The sequence below is a fragment of the Mastacembelus armatus genome, chromosome 4 (assembly GCF_900324485.2).
Source record: "Mastacembelus armatus chromosome 4, fMasArm1.2, whole genome shotgun sequence".
Classification (NCBI taxonomy): Eukaryota; Metazoa; Chordata; class Actinopteri; order Synbranchiformes; family Mastacembelidae; genus Mastacembelus; species Mastacembelus armatus.
Genome location: NC_046636.1, coordinates 23,136,880 through 23,152,581, shown reverse-complemented (window position 1 = coordinate 23,152,581; position 15,702 = coordinate 23,136,880). Strand labels below are relative to the sequence as shown.

The 15,702-nt window shown below is 38.5% G+C and overlaps 1 protein-coding gene across 1 annotated transcript in view; it reads left to right on the top strand.

Annotated features, from left to right (window-relative positions):
- Positions 1–914: 914 nt before the first annotated feature.
- Positions 915–15,702, top strand: part of polrmt (polymerase (RNA) mitochondrial (DNA directed)) — a 37,929-nt gene continuing 23,141 nt past the window's right edge. Inside the window, exons 1-9 of the mRNA XM_026305125.1 lie at positions 915–1,095; positions 1,335–1,433; positions 1,581–2,416; positions 3,552–3,685; positions 8,864–9,050; positions 11,598–11,747; positions 12,909–13,076; positions 13,536–13,706; positions 15,142–15,381. Coding sequence (XP_026160910.1) covers positions 954–1,095; positions 1,335–1,433; positions 1,581–2,416; positions 3,552–3,685; positions 8,864–9,050; positions 11,598–11,747; positions 12,909–13,076; positions 13,536–13,706; positions 15,142–15,381 — 2,127 coding nt within the window. The 5' untranslated portion in view covers positions 915–953. The remainder of the gene's footprint in view (positions 1,096–1,334; positions 1,434–1,580; positions 2,417–3,551; positions 3,686–8,863; positions 9,051–11,597; positions 11,748–12,908; positions 13,077–13,535; positions 13,707–15,141; positions 15,382–15,702) is intronic.

Genomic DNA, 15,702 nt, shown 5'->3' with positions numbered 1-15,702 from the left:
TATAGATTTTTAAGTTGTAGTTTCCATGCTCACAAAGAAGCTTGGAAAACTGCAATTTTCAATTTAAATTAATTTTATCATTTATGGTGAAGGTTTTGTCCAAAATTATTCCCAACCTCAGCTGCTGCATGTTCTTCATTTATGACTTTTCTTACCAAAACTATATAAAAGTGGTTTGTGAATGATATATTTATATAGATTTATATAGGTTGTAAACTAATATACATGTGTACATAATGCAAAAAATATGATGCCTAATGTAAGACAATCATTTTCAGTCTGGTCTTTTGGTCGACCTCTGGTTCTACTTTATTTGGATGTGTTAAGACTGCCATCTGTAGGCCAAACATAATAAACATACACTATCCGGATCAAACTCCTATATGAACATTTCACTTTAGTCACGAAAAAACAATCAAAACAAAACATTAACAAGTGAAGTTCTGCTTTTAAAATACTAAAAAGTAAAATAATGCATTGATGAATTGTAAAAGTAATTTGAGTTTTATCTAAAAATGTTCTATATAAATATTATAATATTTGTTGAATTGCTGGCATTTAAAATACTGGTACTTGCATTATGTCCTAAATCCAAATCAGAAAGTATCCTGCTGGGAGGATATGGGATTAAAATAAATAAAATGTCAATATAAATACAAATAATACAAATAACAAAGTCTGTAAGGTTATCATTGGTTATTCAAAAATAATAAGATATAATTCCTTGAGCTTTTAGTGATTGTTCACACTCCTGTTCAATTGGTGGCGGTAGTGCACCATTAGTTAGGCTGCAAGCTGCCGATTAAAAAATAAAAAGTCTCCATCGAGTTATCTGCGATCTCCTCATCACGCCTGACGCGATGATGGTATGTACTCGAAGCTCTGTCGATTAGCTCAGTCTGTTTTAAGATGGCAGCCTCGTGTTGAGAATAACGCGGTTGTTGCATGTCAACATGTCCCTTCTTAGAGTCTGCGCCTTTGCCAAGTGCGTGAATCGCCGCAGTTTGGTTGAAAAGTGTGTTGTCGGTGTGTCTTTTGCGGACTGTTGTCAGCTGTGCGCGTCGATGAGAAGCGGCGCGGTGAGGCGGATATCAGGTGAGCCGGTCTCAGATTGATATCACTGCTCCTGTGACGGACACTTGAGGGAAATATCAACGTGCTGATGTGTGTAAAATGTTTTTGTTACAGCCCGTTTAAGATTCAGTCTGCACTAGGCTGGGAGTCAGGATATTACTATTATTATTATTAAATTATTGTTGTTACTATTGTTATTATTATTGTGCAACATTTACTCTACGCTGTGAAGTTAAATCAGGTTGTTTTTGTTTTAACAGAGACACGTTTGCAGCTTCAACAGAGAAACGTTTCATTTATAGTCCCAAAGACAGAAGATGCAAAGAAACGCGTGCTGGAACAGTCTCAGCTGCTAGACGGTATGTTTGTCATGCTGCCACATTTCTAACCAGTGTTAAGTAGCAGATCATACATTTTTGCTATGTCCTGTGTGTTTGTACTGCCAGTCTGTAAGAAAACAGTTTTGTGTACTCACTTTAGATGCCTTTTTTGTTTCTCCCTCTCAGTACTTGAGGCCAGGATCCAGCAACTCCAGTCTGACATCTTTCTAGATGTCCAGCATGCAAAGGTGCAATTTGTTGAAGCTCCTTCGTCTGGAAGAGGGATTTCATCCAGTAGGGGTGCGAAAAGCACACCTCAGCAGAAAACAGACATTCTGAAATCAGGACAGATTCTTGCTAAAGGAGCTTCTAAATCCCAGCCTAGCCGCTGGATAGAGAAGTTAACTCAGGAGAAGAAAAACAAACAGCAGAAACAGCAGCACCTCCAGCAGACAATACAGAAGAATGTCAAGGAGAAATCGGTCGTCAAATCTAAAGGTAGCAAAGGCAGCACGATGCACCCAGGTACATCATATAAAACTATATTGACCACAACTGCAAAGACTGCATCATCACTCACAAAGAGCAGAGGGCGCATGAAATTATCTGATAAAATTCGTGCTGCAGTTTCTTCAGCATCTACTTCTGCAGCTGCCACAGCAGATAATGTCTCTAGAGGAACATTGAAGGACTTTAGACTTCAGCTTCTCAGAGAAGACGTCCAGATGGTTACTGATGCCGACGACAAGGTGGAGCAGCTGGAGAGGAGGTATAGTCAACATGTGAGCCACTGGACGTCTTCAAGCTCAGGGGTAAGCCCAGTAGATCTACAGGACAATGGTGAAGGAACTACGTGTAGGGACATCCAGCTCAGCATCCGCTCTTACCTGGAGGCATGTGTGTTTGCGAGAGACATTAACCGGGCACACCATTTCCTGCTTAGCCAGCACCGAGTTATGAGTCGCCGTAAACATTTGAAGACGGGCACCTACAACATCATGATGAGGGTTTGGGCTAAGAAAGTGAGTTCAACAATTAATATGCAATGTTTTTAAAACTGTGTTTGACTCATGTAATTGGGCGATCTAGGAGAATATTCTGCATTTGAGTGATTTTTTTTTTTTTTTTTCTTTTTTTTTAATTGGATGAAATTAGCACTTGTGTAACTCCAGCTTTTTTTAAGCAAGGTGTTTACAAAGTTTGTGTGATGTTTACACAATCAAAACATTTTAATATATCAAGAGTAAATATTATTACATCACATATTCTGAATTACAAACACATGAACATTCCCCTGGTTCGCAAGTTGTTGATAGTCTGTCTAGAATTGTTCTGAACAAGGTTTTTAATATTGAGTATCTGCTGATACCAAGTCCCAGTCTGATAGTTGTTTTCCTAGAGTCATCATGGCGACTACTTGCAACATTAGTTTCATTTGCATTTTAGCAAAAGACCCAAGTAAATTCAAATATGTCTTAAATAGCATAATTTCAATTAGTGCAGCATTGGAATAGTAAAACTAGACCACTCAAAATGAGCAATTGTGGAAATTTTGACAAACTTCAATATTCTAAGGAGAATCTGTAATGAACTGAGACGCAAATGTGTTTTAGGTATTTATTGTCTTTGCAAAGTGGTCACTGTCATGACAGAGGGATAAATCAGTCTGCCAGAGAGCGACAGAGAAACAGAGGGCACAATGAGTTTTATACAATATTATTAGGATGGATACAGAAGCTGCTAGAGCCAGGCTCTCTGGCAGGGAACACACAGGTTAAGTGAGTTGGGACGTTCTAGACAGAAATGCAGTGTTTATTTTTTAGGTGAATGTAGCTCTGTTCCTACCGCTTCATGAAATGCTCGCATTGCAGGCATTTTAGCTTCATTATGTTGTACGACAACATTGTGTTTATGACACCTGCATGACAGTAGGTGTCAAACAAAGGATCAGGCTTAGGTTTAGCTCAGTAAAGCTGATATTGATCAGGTAAAAAAACAAAACAAACCGACTTGTTTGGCCCTGATACCGAGCTAACCCTGAGCTAACTGAGCAATTGTCATTTGTTTTGTCGGAGAAAAAAAACATTTCTGGACTAAACATTGTTGAAGTTTACCTCAAGGCAAAGTTCAATGGCACTCCTGTGTCTGTGTTTATAGGGCACATTAAATCAGATTGGACGTATATTTATTCTGCTAGAAGAGGCTGGTCTGAAGCCAAATCTGGAGTCCTACTGTGCTGCTCTGGAGTCCATGGGCCGCAATCATAACTGCTCACCAAGAGTCATCGCAAGGTATGTGCGCACATACAAACTACTTGTGAAGAAGGATTATGAAGAGCTGCTTTAAGAATTCCTTATTAAATAACCTTAACTTAAACTTAACCTTAAAGTCAGCACCTTACAGTTCAGCGATTTTCATGGTGGGGACTAGGAAGGTACACACACATATTCAAATATACATTAAAGACGTGTATAATTTAGGTCATGGGATAGAAGCTTCAGTTTTTTAAAAAGTGGCAATGCAGCAATACTCAGCTTTACCAGCAGGTGTCAAGCTATTCTCAGGGCCTTTTTTGTAACCACTTTTGCAACATGCTGTTAGTTTTGGCTTACACTTTTCTAATAACTCCAGCTATTACTACCAATAATTTTATATACTTTTTAATCTTAAGAAAGTGTCAGTAAAGTATCAATCTTTCTTTAAGATAAGGCTATGGCTCTGCTAATTCCTAGTTAGCATGTTCAGCATCAACAGTATTTCTTTCGTCTTGTCATATACAGATATCAAGCTGCTATTTTGTGCTTTGTGTGTTCGTCATATATTTCTTTATTACTATTAAAAGCATTAGATTGAGTGTGATTGAATTTCTTCGACTATCATAATTACACTTGTCATTTGATTTCTTGAATTTAGTTGTGAAAATATTTTTTTGGTATGTCTGTTATTGTTCTGTTTACAGTGATCAGTGCCTATTTTTTATTAAACCTGTAGCTACTGTACCAGTTCTGATATTGTTTCCATGGCAACTCAGTGTGACATGATTATTTGCAAATTTTTTGTTGATTGTGGAAACCTACATTTTAATTCTTCTTGCTTTTACAAGTCCACTTAAAACAGTTTTGGCTGTGGTAGCAAGCTTACACTGTGAATCTGACTCTTTAAGTTGTTACAGTGCATCAGAACTGTACTGACATGAATTGTGATGCATTTAATCATTATTATTATTATTTTGCTCATACACCATAGCAGTTCCTTTGCATTTTTTCCATCAGTGACAGCCAGCTGGTAACCTAGTTGTGTGTCAGCAGCAATCAGGTCATCCAGACAAATCACTGTGTTATTAATTCCTTGTTATGTGTCAGGCTCACACTTAGATTTATTACATGTTTAGCACACAAAACACCACTGTGCACAGCTCACAGCCACAGCTGAAGACTACATGTGTCACAGTGTATGCGCCTGTTCGATGGCAGCCAGTACAGTCAGCTGGTCTGTTGCCCAGGCAGTGGCAGGGCTCATATTGAATTTTCTTTTTTTTTTTGAGTTTTAATTTTAGTCAGGACTTACAGCAGAAAAAAAAAACACCTGAACAGTGGTTGTTGGGTCCATTTGCACTTATACATATTGCTATAGATACAGTGCTGAACATGCACTTGATTAGGATGCGTGATCTCTTTGAAATAGCCTGTCCACACTCATCAGTATATATAAGCTGCGACAGATACATGGAAACTAAACATGTATTTCCTTAGCTAGCTTAGTTTCTGTATCTGAAAGGTAAATTGCAATACAAAAGTGACTTTGATATTTGTTTTGAGGTAATTTAGAAATAATGTCACCATTACATGTTTTGGTCATCAGTGATCACTGATCTATTGTACAATGTATTTCAGAATGTAATGTTTTTCTGTGAAACAACAAACTTCTAAGTGACCTCAAATGGACAGTCTCTCTACAAAAAAAGCCTTGTTTGGAATTTTTTTACCCTTTTCAAAGATGTACAAACATTTAGAAAGAATCTCAACAGATAGATTTTAATTTAATTGCCTGAAAAAATGCTGCTAATCGGGGAAAAAAATCACAACTCATGTCTTTTAAACATGATGGCATTAGTTACTATAAAAGTAATTGGTGGTTACCACTTCATTGATCATTTTAAAACCTGCTCTTGGTTGACTTTGTGCGAAATGCCTGAATTCACAGTTAGTTGTGGTCTGTCTAGAGGCGGCACAGGTTTTTCTCAAAACCTTTAGTCTTCAAGGTTTGACCTGTGAGTTTGGATGCAGCTAGTTTCTAATTACACCTATGGGCAAACTAGCCCATTTCTACAACACGATCTTGCTGTAAGAAGATATAGCAATGACCGTCATGACACTGCTGGCTTGATTATTTGTTTAAGAGCTTCATCAGACTCCATCACACTGATTACTGTACACAAAGAAGCCCACATACTTTCCTTCCAGACCTTGGGGACATCACCTTATTCTGTGTGGTCCAATAGCAAGACAGATGGCAGGGCAGTAGGGTTGCTGTTGGGTATCTGGTTGGTCCATCGATCACTGTAAGCTGATGCTTATATGACATTGTTGTTTTGCAGTGGTGCACCCCTGCTCAGTGTCTGGCCAAGCAGCCGTTCTTTTTTGTTACCTTCCTCACATCATTTTCTCTGTCCCTCAATTTATTTTTCGCTTTTCGCAGTTGTTTTCTTCCTCCTTATATTATGGCCTGACTGCTGTGCTCTTCTAATATCACTCTCACCTCTGAAGTGTCCCCTGCAGCATCTTTGCCCTCAGTGTACCAATCTGTTCCCCTCTCTCTGTCTCTTTCTCTCTCTCACACACATACACATACACACACACACTCATATCAACTCACTGACTTACACACACACTTATCCCTTAAAGTTTTCCCTTTGTAAGTGCCATGTCCTCTAGAGCTCTTTGCTCCCTAGGGTGCAGCAGAGCAGTCACCAGGCTCATTATGTGCTATCTTTCAACCTCTGTGCCTGCTTTGTTCCTCTGGACCACACTGCCAGCACCCAGACTAATCCTTTCTTTGTTCAGCCCTCTCTCATTTACTCAGACCAAAATTACACATTGCATCACAAGAGACTCCAAGGCATGAGTAAAAATATTCTCAATTTTGACCTCTTTGTCTTATTTTAGAAATATTTCCAAAGATACAGCTATGTCTTCTATTCCAGTAACTGTTTTCATGTATTTATTAATTCAGATGTACAACCCTGCTCATTTGTGAGTGGATTAAATCACACTGGAAGTTGCACAGTCAGGGTTTCCTTCAGGTGGTAATTGGTGTATGTTTTAATTGTGTTAAAGAAGAGCAGAGGTGTCTCATCATGTTTTCTCATCTTTCTCACTTCTGTTTTTTGGTTAAGCTATGCAGTTCTGCTGTTTACCACTAGGCGGCAGTACAGCCAAACAAAGTCTTCAGACTACTCAGAGGGTTGGACTACTAAGTGTGCATGATACTAACAAGGTTCCCTCTGTAGAATTACAGTATTTATAATTATGCACATAAAAAATGCATCGTGCACACTGTGGGTCATACTAAATAGAAAACAGTATTTGGGTGACCTTCAGTTGCCCACTTAAGCCAATTAACATGCATTGAAGCACTGTATGAAATACATCACTAATTGTATAGTTTCTACATAATTGTTTAATTTATAGTATGTGACCTTTCCATTTGTGATTTTCCTTAAAGTTCATGAAAATACATTAATTTACACAAACAAAATATTTCTAACTTTAGCTCTTGTGACCCACTAATACCAGAAGAAAAGATGAAATAAACATCCACCAGGCTGAAAATATTAATTCACTGCCCTTCTTATGTATAAATCTAATGAAGTTATGAAATAGTCATGGTATTACACCTCTCATTTGTATTCTATAGACCAGTTGCACATTGACATTATCTGCATTCTGCAGTCCTGTCATGGTGAGTGAGATTCTGTTTAAATAAACATTTCACTGTCATCAGTGCCCATCTGCCTCTAGATCAAACTCATACCTCGAGTCTGAAAGGCCTGTCAATGCAATGGACTACTGTAACTCACTCCTCACTGGCCTACCTCTCAAATCACTTCATAAACTACAACTTGTCCAGAACTCTGCTGCCCGAATCATCACCAGAACTCCATTCTCACATCATATTACCCCTGTCCTTAAACAACTTCACTGGCTCCCTGTGTCCTTCCGTATAAACTATAAAATCCTCCTCCTCACCTACAAAGCCCTCCACTCTATTGCCCCACCATACATCACTGATCTACTTCATATCTATTCTCCGCCTCGTACTCTCCGCTCCTCCAGTTCCACTCTCCTCTGCACCCCTACAGTGAAAGGCGCCATGAAATAAAATTTATTATTATTATTATTATTATTAAATACTTAAATAGATTTTTTTTAAAGTGTCGATCAGGGTAGATTAGACAAAGACAGGAGAGTTCCAAAATAAAATAATTAATCAAGGATCTAGCAAGCTGTATTATTATCTTAGTCCTGTTCCCACATCAACAGGCAGGTCAGAAGGTTGTGAACTTTGAACATGTGGTCAGATGGTACCGTGGTTTGTCTTTAGTTAGACACCAAAAAAATAGGCAAATGTGATAGCACACTAACACTTCTAATTTCATTTATTCAAATCACCTAAATATGGTGACTCTAAATTGCCCATAGGAGTGAGTGTAAGTGTGTGTGGTTGTTTGAGTCTGTGTGGCCCTGTGATGGACTGGTGACCTGTCCAGGGTGTACCCCTGCCTTTCACCCAAAGAGAGCTGGGATAGGCTCCAGCATATCCCTGTGATCCTAAATAGGAAAAAGCTGGTATAGATAATGGATGGAAACCATCTAAATATTCCTCTAGATCAGAGGTGAGCACTGAGGGCCACAGCCCTGCTTGTTTTCCAACTATCCCTACCTTAACAATGCTGATTACCTGGGTCAGGTGTGTTCTGCCTGACGCTGGAAGGTACCAATTCATTTTGTCTCCCCCCACTTCCACCTTCATCTGAGATGGTATGAACACACCTGATCCAGGTAATCAGCATTGGGTAGGGGATAGTTGGTAAACAAGCAGGGCAGTGGCCCTCAAGGAACATGGATTACCCACCTCTGCTCTAGATGTTTGTTAAAAACTGCCCATGAAAATAAATGTCATCCAACAATAGAGCTTTTCCCACTGAACACTGTGGGCAGGGCTTTAGTCAAAATGTGAATGAAGCAGCTGCAAAATTACTCACTACTCTGCAGAGTGACAGTGTGTCACAATATCTGTAACCATGGTAACTACATCCAACAAAAATGGTTGCATTTTTTTCATACTAAATAAACTTTAGTGGCATTTAAGAGGCAAATAACTGTTGAGTCATTAGATCTGTTGAGTAAACCTTGATTAAGGTCCAGCAAAGACTTGATGAACTGTACTATATGTCCCTGTATATCCAGGTGCCTGAGGCAAATGGAGGAGGACAACCTGTCTGTAGATGATCTGTTCAGCCAGTGTGTGTTTCGACAAGATGAGCGAGACATGGTGCTGAAGGCCGTGCGCATTGTCCAGCCAGAGTACCAGCCCAAAGTCACCCTGACTGCAAGCCAGTGCTCCACATCACTGATTCAGGACTTCTATACCCAGGTATAACAGGCTTTGGTGTAAGAAGACATACAGTGCTGTGCAATGACTTTCTTTTAAAAATAAATAAATAGTTATACACACATCACTTCTATAGGTGCTAGGCTATCCAAATGATCCATTCTGGATCTTTGTCAAGTCACAGTCGTACAAAATATTATAAAATCAAATGCCACATTAATATATTACTTACAGCCATATGGGCTGTGACACTTCAAAAAAAGAAATGACTTTCTTTTCAGATGTTTGCTGATTAAATTGTATTCACTGATATGTAAAATTAGACAAAACTCAATTTAAAATTATTTAAAAATGTTAAAACACCCCAGAAAGTATTCAGATGTCACCATGTTTTTGGACACTTTATCGTGTTGTAGGTTTGATTATAAATAAATATAACAGCTTTTTATGTCCATTAGTCTGCACTTTGTACCTAAAATTACAATGTGAAAAACATGGTTTTAGAATTTATTGCAAATTTATTAAGAATCAAAAACTGAACCCCCCCATTTACAAAAAGCATTCAGTATTTGTATAAGCTTTGTTGGCAGCAAACACAGCTTTATGTCTTCTTGGATATCGCTCAAAGTCTTCACACACCTGGATTTGGGCAGTTTGTCCCATTCTTCATGGTAGAGGCCCTTAAGCTCTGTCATATTGGATGGGAAACATCTGAACTGCCATGTTCAGGTATCTTCTCAGGTGTTCTGTGGATCTTAAGTCTGAACTTTGTCTACCCCACCTTTGGGCAGTCAGAGACTTGTACTGAAGCGACTCCACCAGCGTATGCTTTGGGTCACTGCTATGCTGGAAGGTGCCCAGCCTATAGACCTTGTGTTTGACAGCATTCATTGTTCCCTTAGTTCTGACCAGAGTTCATGTAGAACTATTTTCAGAGTGCTACAGCAGATGGTCTGACCCTCACAGAGTCCTGATTTTGGCAGTGTGGACTTAGTCTGGGAATACATGAACAGACTGGGTCACCCTGAATTTAAGAAGAACTGCAGCAGCTTCTCCAAGGTGCTTCAAAGTACCAGGAGAAACTGTGTGCAGGTCAAACTATAGAGAACTGCTGCTGGTTTAAGGGCAAAGGGCAGTGCTGCAAATACCGATTACATTTCAAGTTCCCTTCACTACACTTTGTATGAAGTTAATTGGTAAATGAAAAACTGTTTATGAAGCTTATATTAAAAGTTTCCTATGTATTTTTGGAGCCTAAAACTTTTGCACAGTACTGTATAACTCTAAATAAAGGTAAGAGTTATTTTAAGGCTGACACTACGTTATGCCTGTTGAAGAAGCAGAAACCCAGGGAAGCTGTCAGAAAACTCCAACGTGACTACAAAAGATTTAATTGTCACCCCTTCACAGCCAGACAGGCACCGACCTATTTATAGTGATCCAACCATGCTGTCTAATAGGTCCTCTGCTTTCCACGCCTCTACTCCTCTCACCTCTACTCCCTTTCCCATGTCCCTTCTACTCCTGATTCTCATATGATTCACTAACAGCTTTTTTTTTTTCACAATTGCAGTATTTGTAGCCTCAATATCGACAGCATATTCCTCTTATCTGTGTTTTGACTGATATATTTTGGGTTCTCTTAATTTTAATTTGTGATGGTAACAATCAGCAGGTCATGTATTTTTATCTTGTATGTGAAACTGTGCTGGTCAGTGGTTTGGGACACAGGTCAAATGTGACTGTTCCATTACAGTGTCCTCTGATTGCATTTATAAGGTTGACTAACTGGTTGCTTGGTTATCTGAGTATGACAGTGATGTTTTGGCAGGCTGCCTTAATGACTGAAAGGCTGTCCAAATAACTGGCCCACTAGATAAGAGAGTAGCAGACTCAGTTGCCTCTGGAGGATTTTGAATTGGTTTTAGCAGCAGACATGCCATCTAATTAGAATATTGTTTACTGGCAGCAGACAGAATTTTGATTAAGCTGTAGACTGCAAAATGCAGTTTGATCTAGTTTCAACTTCTCACCAGAGATTGCCTGGTATTCTCTCATTTGATTATTATTATTATTTCCACTGTTTCCCCATTTTATCAATATGCATTTATTATTGCTCACCGTACTAAATACAGGTTATTTCAGGGAGAGTGGAACTATTTAAATAAGTCCAACACAATAATTGAAATTGACTCTTTGGTGTCTTTGATTGCTGGATTTATTAGCCGTTTTGTTTTTAATATCTCAGGGCTTGATAATTTTTTCGTCTCTTCTCACTTGAGAATAATGAAATGTTTATTTGCTTTCTTGTAATCCTGAGACGGAAGCACAGATAAACACTCTCATGGCAGCTGACTCAGGTGGTTTTATGACCTGGCCTTTGCTGGGTGGCGTTGAAAGGCTTTCTTTACTTCTTGCCCTGAATTGATTCTGCCAGGCAAGCCTTATTCCCATGGCATGTCCCATAAATAAAGTGGTTACATAAAGTCTCTGTCTTGTGGTCCTAATATCTTGTGGTTGGGTTAAAAAAGTGCTTTGATATCATAGTTATTCCTCTGTGTGTGTGTGTTTCTCGTGTTTGTGTTTTAGAGGGCAGACCACCACTACCCTAAACTGGATTTTACTCAGGAGGAGCTCCAGGAGCGTTTCAAACGTCAGCTCAGCATGGAGCAGGCCTGCACTGTCACCATCGACTCTGTAGAGGCTGCCAAAACTGTCACTGAAAACATGGCCAAAATGGTAAACAGACCCAGCTGCTTTATAGTCTTCTGTCATCGTCAGTGCAGACTGCTAGAATTGTAGAATTGTAGATTAACAGGTCTGTGATAATGAAACTAATCAAATAACTCACACTAAAGTGTTGTATGTAATGGAGGTTTGTTAATAATAGATGTTGGGGTTTAGGCTTAAAATCTTTACCCATCCTTTTTGGTGAAGTATTTGTAACCATTAATATATTATTGTGATTTATATATACTTGTATTTATAATAGCATTCTTTCTGATGCAGTAGTTTGAAGAAAAAATAGAACAAATCGGATGTCTCCTATTAGAAAGAAAGATTACATTTCCAAGCATACATTATATCAAGACTGTATGTTAACAAATTGTTATTTACAAAGTGATGATTTCTTGACATTAAAATGATTTTTACATCTACGGGAATACATTCTCATATAAGCAGAGGTTCTCTTGTTTAAATGAAGTAATATGCATTTCAGTCTGATAGGCTAGAGGAAGAGTCCTCGTATTCCTGTGGTGTGCCTTCTTTCCAACTCTGCCATTTAGAGTCCAGCCTAGCTCATCTTTCTCTGCAGATGGGCAAAGTGGGAAACAAGCAGGCAGAGAGTCCCTGGTGGTCAGGAAGCATTTACAGACAGGCAGGGCAGAATAATAATGTATTGTAATGGAAGCCTCGAGAGACAACACAGTCACCTCTTTATCCACAATCCAAACTGCTTCTCGATCTTTGTCTGACAGAGTAAAAGTTTAAAAAAATGAACATTTACACACAATCCCAGGTTTGAATAGCACATACTTTTATCTTCTCTACAGTACGTCTGTATGTACACATGAGCCAACCCACTTAACTTCAAACTGGGGATGCACATTTTCCTGAAATCTGTTTTTATGTTAATGAAAACAAATAAACCCTTTAATAAATTTATGTATGTGCACTTGCAGGTAATGCATTTTCAAGCCAATACTACAGAAAGTATTCAGACCCCTTCACTTGTTGCATTTTATTTGGTCATAGATGTAATTTTAAATTGGTTCAAGTTTTTTAATCTTATCAATCAATACTGATTAACTGATGATGACAAAGAAAGAAGTGTTTCAAAATTGTTTGAAATGAAAATCTTCAAGGCATGGGTGACTTCCATTTGTGCTGTCGTTTCAGAGGGAGCTGCTCACAGAGCAACGTGCTCGCTGGCAGAAGATCCTCCTCCAGGCCCTGAGAGAGAGCAAGATGATCCTGGCTAAAACTAACACCAAGGACTACAGACTTAACCTTTATCCCTACCTCTGTCTGCTGGAGGATAGGGAGTATGTTGACATCATGCTACAGGTATAATGCTACCTTCCTATTCCAGCCTACAATTCAATGAAATGCCAGAAATGTGAGATTTAGACATTTGATTGACGTTAGCTTTATTTTAGTGCAACAAAAAAATGATGTGTTGTTATGTCACTGATATCTTTTTGTTTTCTTGAAGTTGCTATTGTGTGCCACCCAACCAATCTGGGAAACCATAGAAAACAAATCAAGTAGCTGACAGTAACAACAGCTGGAAAAGGCTTTATCTTTGGCAGCAAAGGAGAGCATGTGTTTGATCAGACACCTTTTGTAGACCAATTGCCAGGGTGTATTGTGATTTCTGAAAAGACAGTTTTCACTTTGATTATCACTCTAACTGAAAGATTGCTTTTTCATTGAACTAAGCCAGACCTAACAAAAGCCTCAGGCATCCTTTTGCTACTGTTTTCATCAGCTTAACCTGTCGGACTGTGTCTTGCTCTTATCCAGAGTGTTGCCAACCTGCCTCCCAGTGGAGAGTCACTGAAGATTTTAGCCAGAGATCTGGGCAACAGGGTCTACACCAAGTACTCTGTGCGACAGAAGTACCGTAATCAGATGGTGGAGAAGTTGACCAATATTTACAACACATATACAGAGCTGCTGGCCAACGATACCAAGGTACATGAAATGAAATCATATTTCATAATTCATTACACATTTTGTTTAAAATCAGCTGAGCAGTGCTGTTATTGTTGAGCTGAACTGATACCTTCTGTTTTTGTCAACAAATGTGGCTGTTTCTGTACAAGTGCTGCTTTTCTTTCTCGTCCTAGAAACCACAACGAATGACTCATTTGTGTTTACTCTGTCTTAGTCTCAGATATTGCCATGTTATGAAACCAAAAGTGGTGAATTTTAAATTTAAATAATTTGTTTTGTTTTTAAGATACTTAGATTCAGATTTTTATTTGGTCAGCAAATGTCACTGCAATTAAGAAGAGAGCTGACTCTATCGCTGCTGTGCGGAATAAACCACCTCTGCATATTAGACAGGAGCCTACACTCTTCATTTCTACATCTCTACTTAAAACTCATTTTTATTCCATGGGCTTTAACTTAGCATGAGACACTGATCTTGTTTGTTTTTATTCTATGATAGTTGGTCTCACTTCTGCTGCTACTGTAATTTTTGTTCTTTTTTTAGTGCCTTGTCTTATTCTTTTGTTACCTGTTATATGTCCTATGGCTTTTTATTATTTATTTATTTTAGTTATTTTTGGTGTAAAGCACTTTGTGTCAGCTGTGGCTGTTTTTAAAGGGCTTTATAAATAAAGTTGTATTGTAAGAGAGACCTAATAACAAATTGTATATTTACAAATTACACAGTGGATACTTTTCAGATGTGTTTATAATGTCTGTTTATACATTCTGTTGTAAGAGATGAACTGATGGTGCAGAGAATCACATGTAAAAAACGGTCGCTCAGTGTATGTTTTAGCAACCATTAATAACAATGTGATTGTGAATTACCGAATGGTGGCAGGGATCTTAGTTTCCTCAGTGGAATTTTACAGCCATAATCACTGACTCGGTCTTCCACCAGTGTTTTAATGGTCCTGGTGCACTGGGGAAATCACTAATGTCATCAAGACTATAATGAGAAAGAGCTCATTATACTACCGTAGCTTAGTTAGGATAGAAGTTAGTTAAGGTGTTTACTATATGTTAATTATTTCACATATAGCCTTTGTAGTTAAATTTATGCTTGTTATGGTGTTTTTTTTTTTTTTTGTTGATACCAAACATTGGTCTGAGTTCCCATTTTACATTTTCATGCCTCAATTTTAAAAGCTACACACCACACCACCACACAGTGTTGAGGTCATTCATCCCAATGGCAGTCAGACCATAATACATTAGCTACTCCATATATGTGTGTGTGTGTGTGTGTGTGTGTGTGTGTGTGTGTGTGTGTGTGTGTGTGTGTGTGTGTGTATATATATATATATATATATATATATGCGCATGTGTGTGTGTATGACTTGCTAAACCATAGTGAAATGTGATTTTACTGAGTGTTTGTTGAAGCCATCTTTTATTCTTCCCCCTCTAGCTGTGTGACCTACTTCCCAGAGAACAGTGGTGTAAGCTGGAGATGGAGCAGAGTTCAGGACCCACGCTTCAGGGTGGTGAAACAAGCTGGCCATACATAGTAACCCTGGAGTTGGGCACTTACTTGGTGGACATCATGGTGAAGAACCTTAAAATAAATAGTGACATCCTGAACCCAGCTTATGACAGGAAGCTCATCCCTGTCCTCTACCACATGTACACATTCCGTAGCACCCGACAGGTATGTTAAATGTGCAATTATCTTTTCCCCAGGATATCAAAGTTGTTGAGTTGTTGACTGCTGAGGAAATGGCTGCGATGCTACAGTGCTTTTGCCAAATAGACAGGGACATAGACATGATCCTTTCTGCTGTGTGACTGTTGTGCATAGAGTGTTTAAGGATTATAGTGAAAAAGGGTCTACTGGAAACTAACATTAAAAAAGTATTCAGAATAATTTAAAATAAGAAATGAAAATGTTCATTGTTGTTCCTAAAGCAGTCATGAAATTATTTGCATCTTGACTTTTAAAAAATTTCAAACAATTAATTTGATCAAAAGA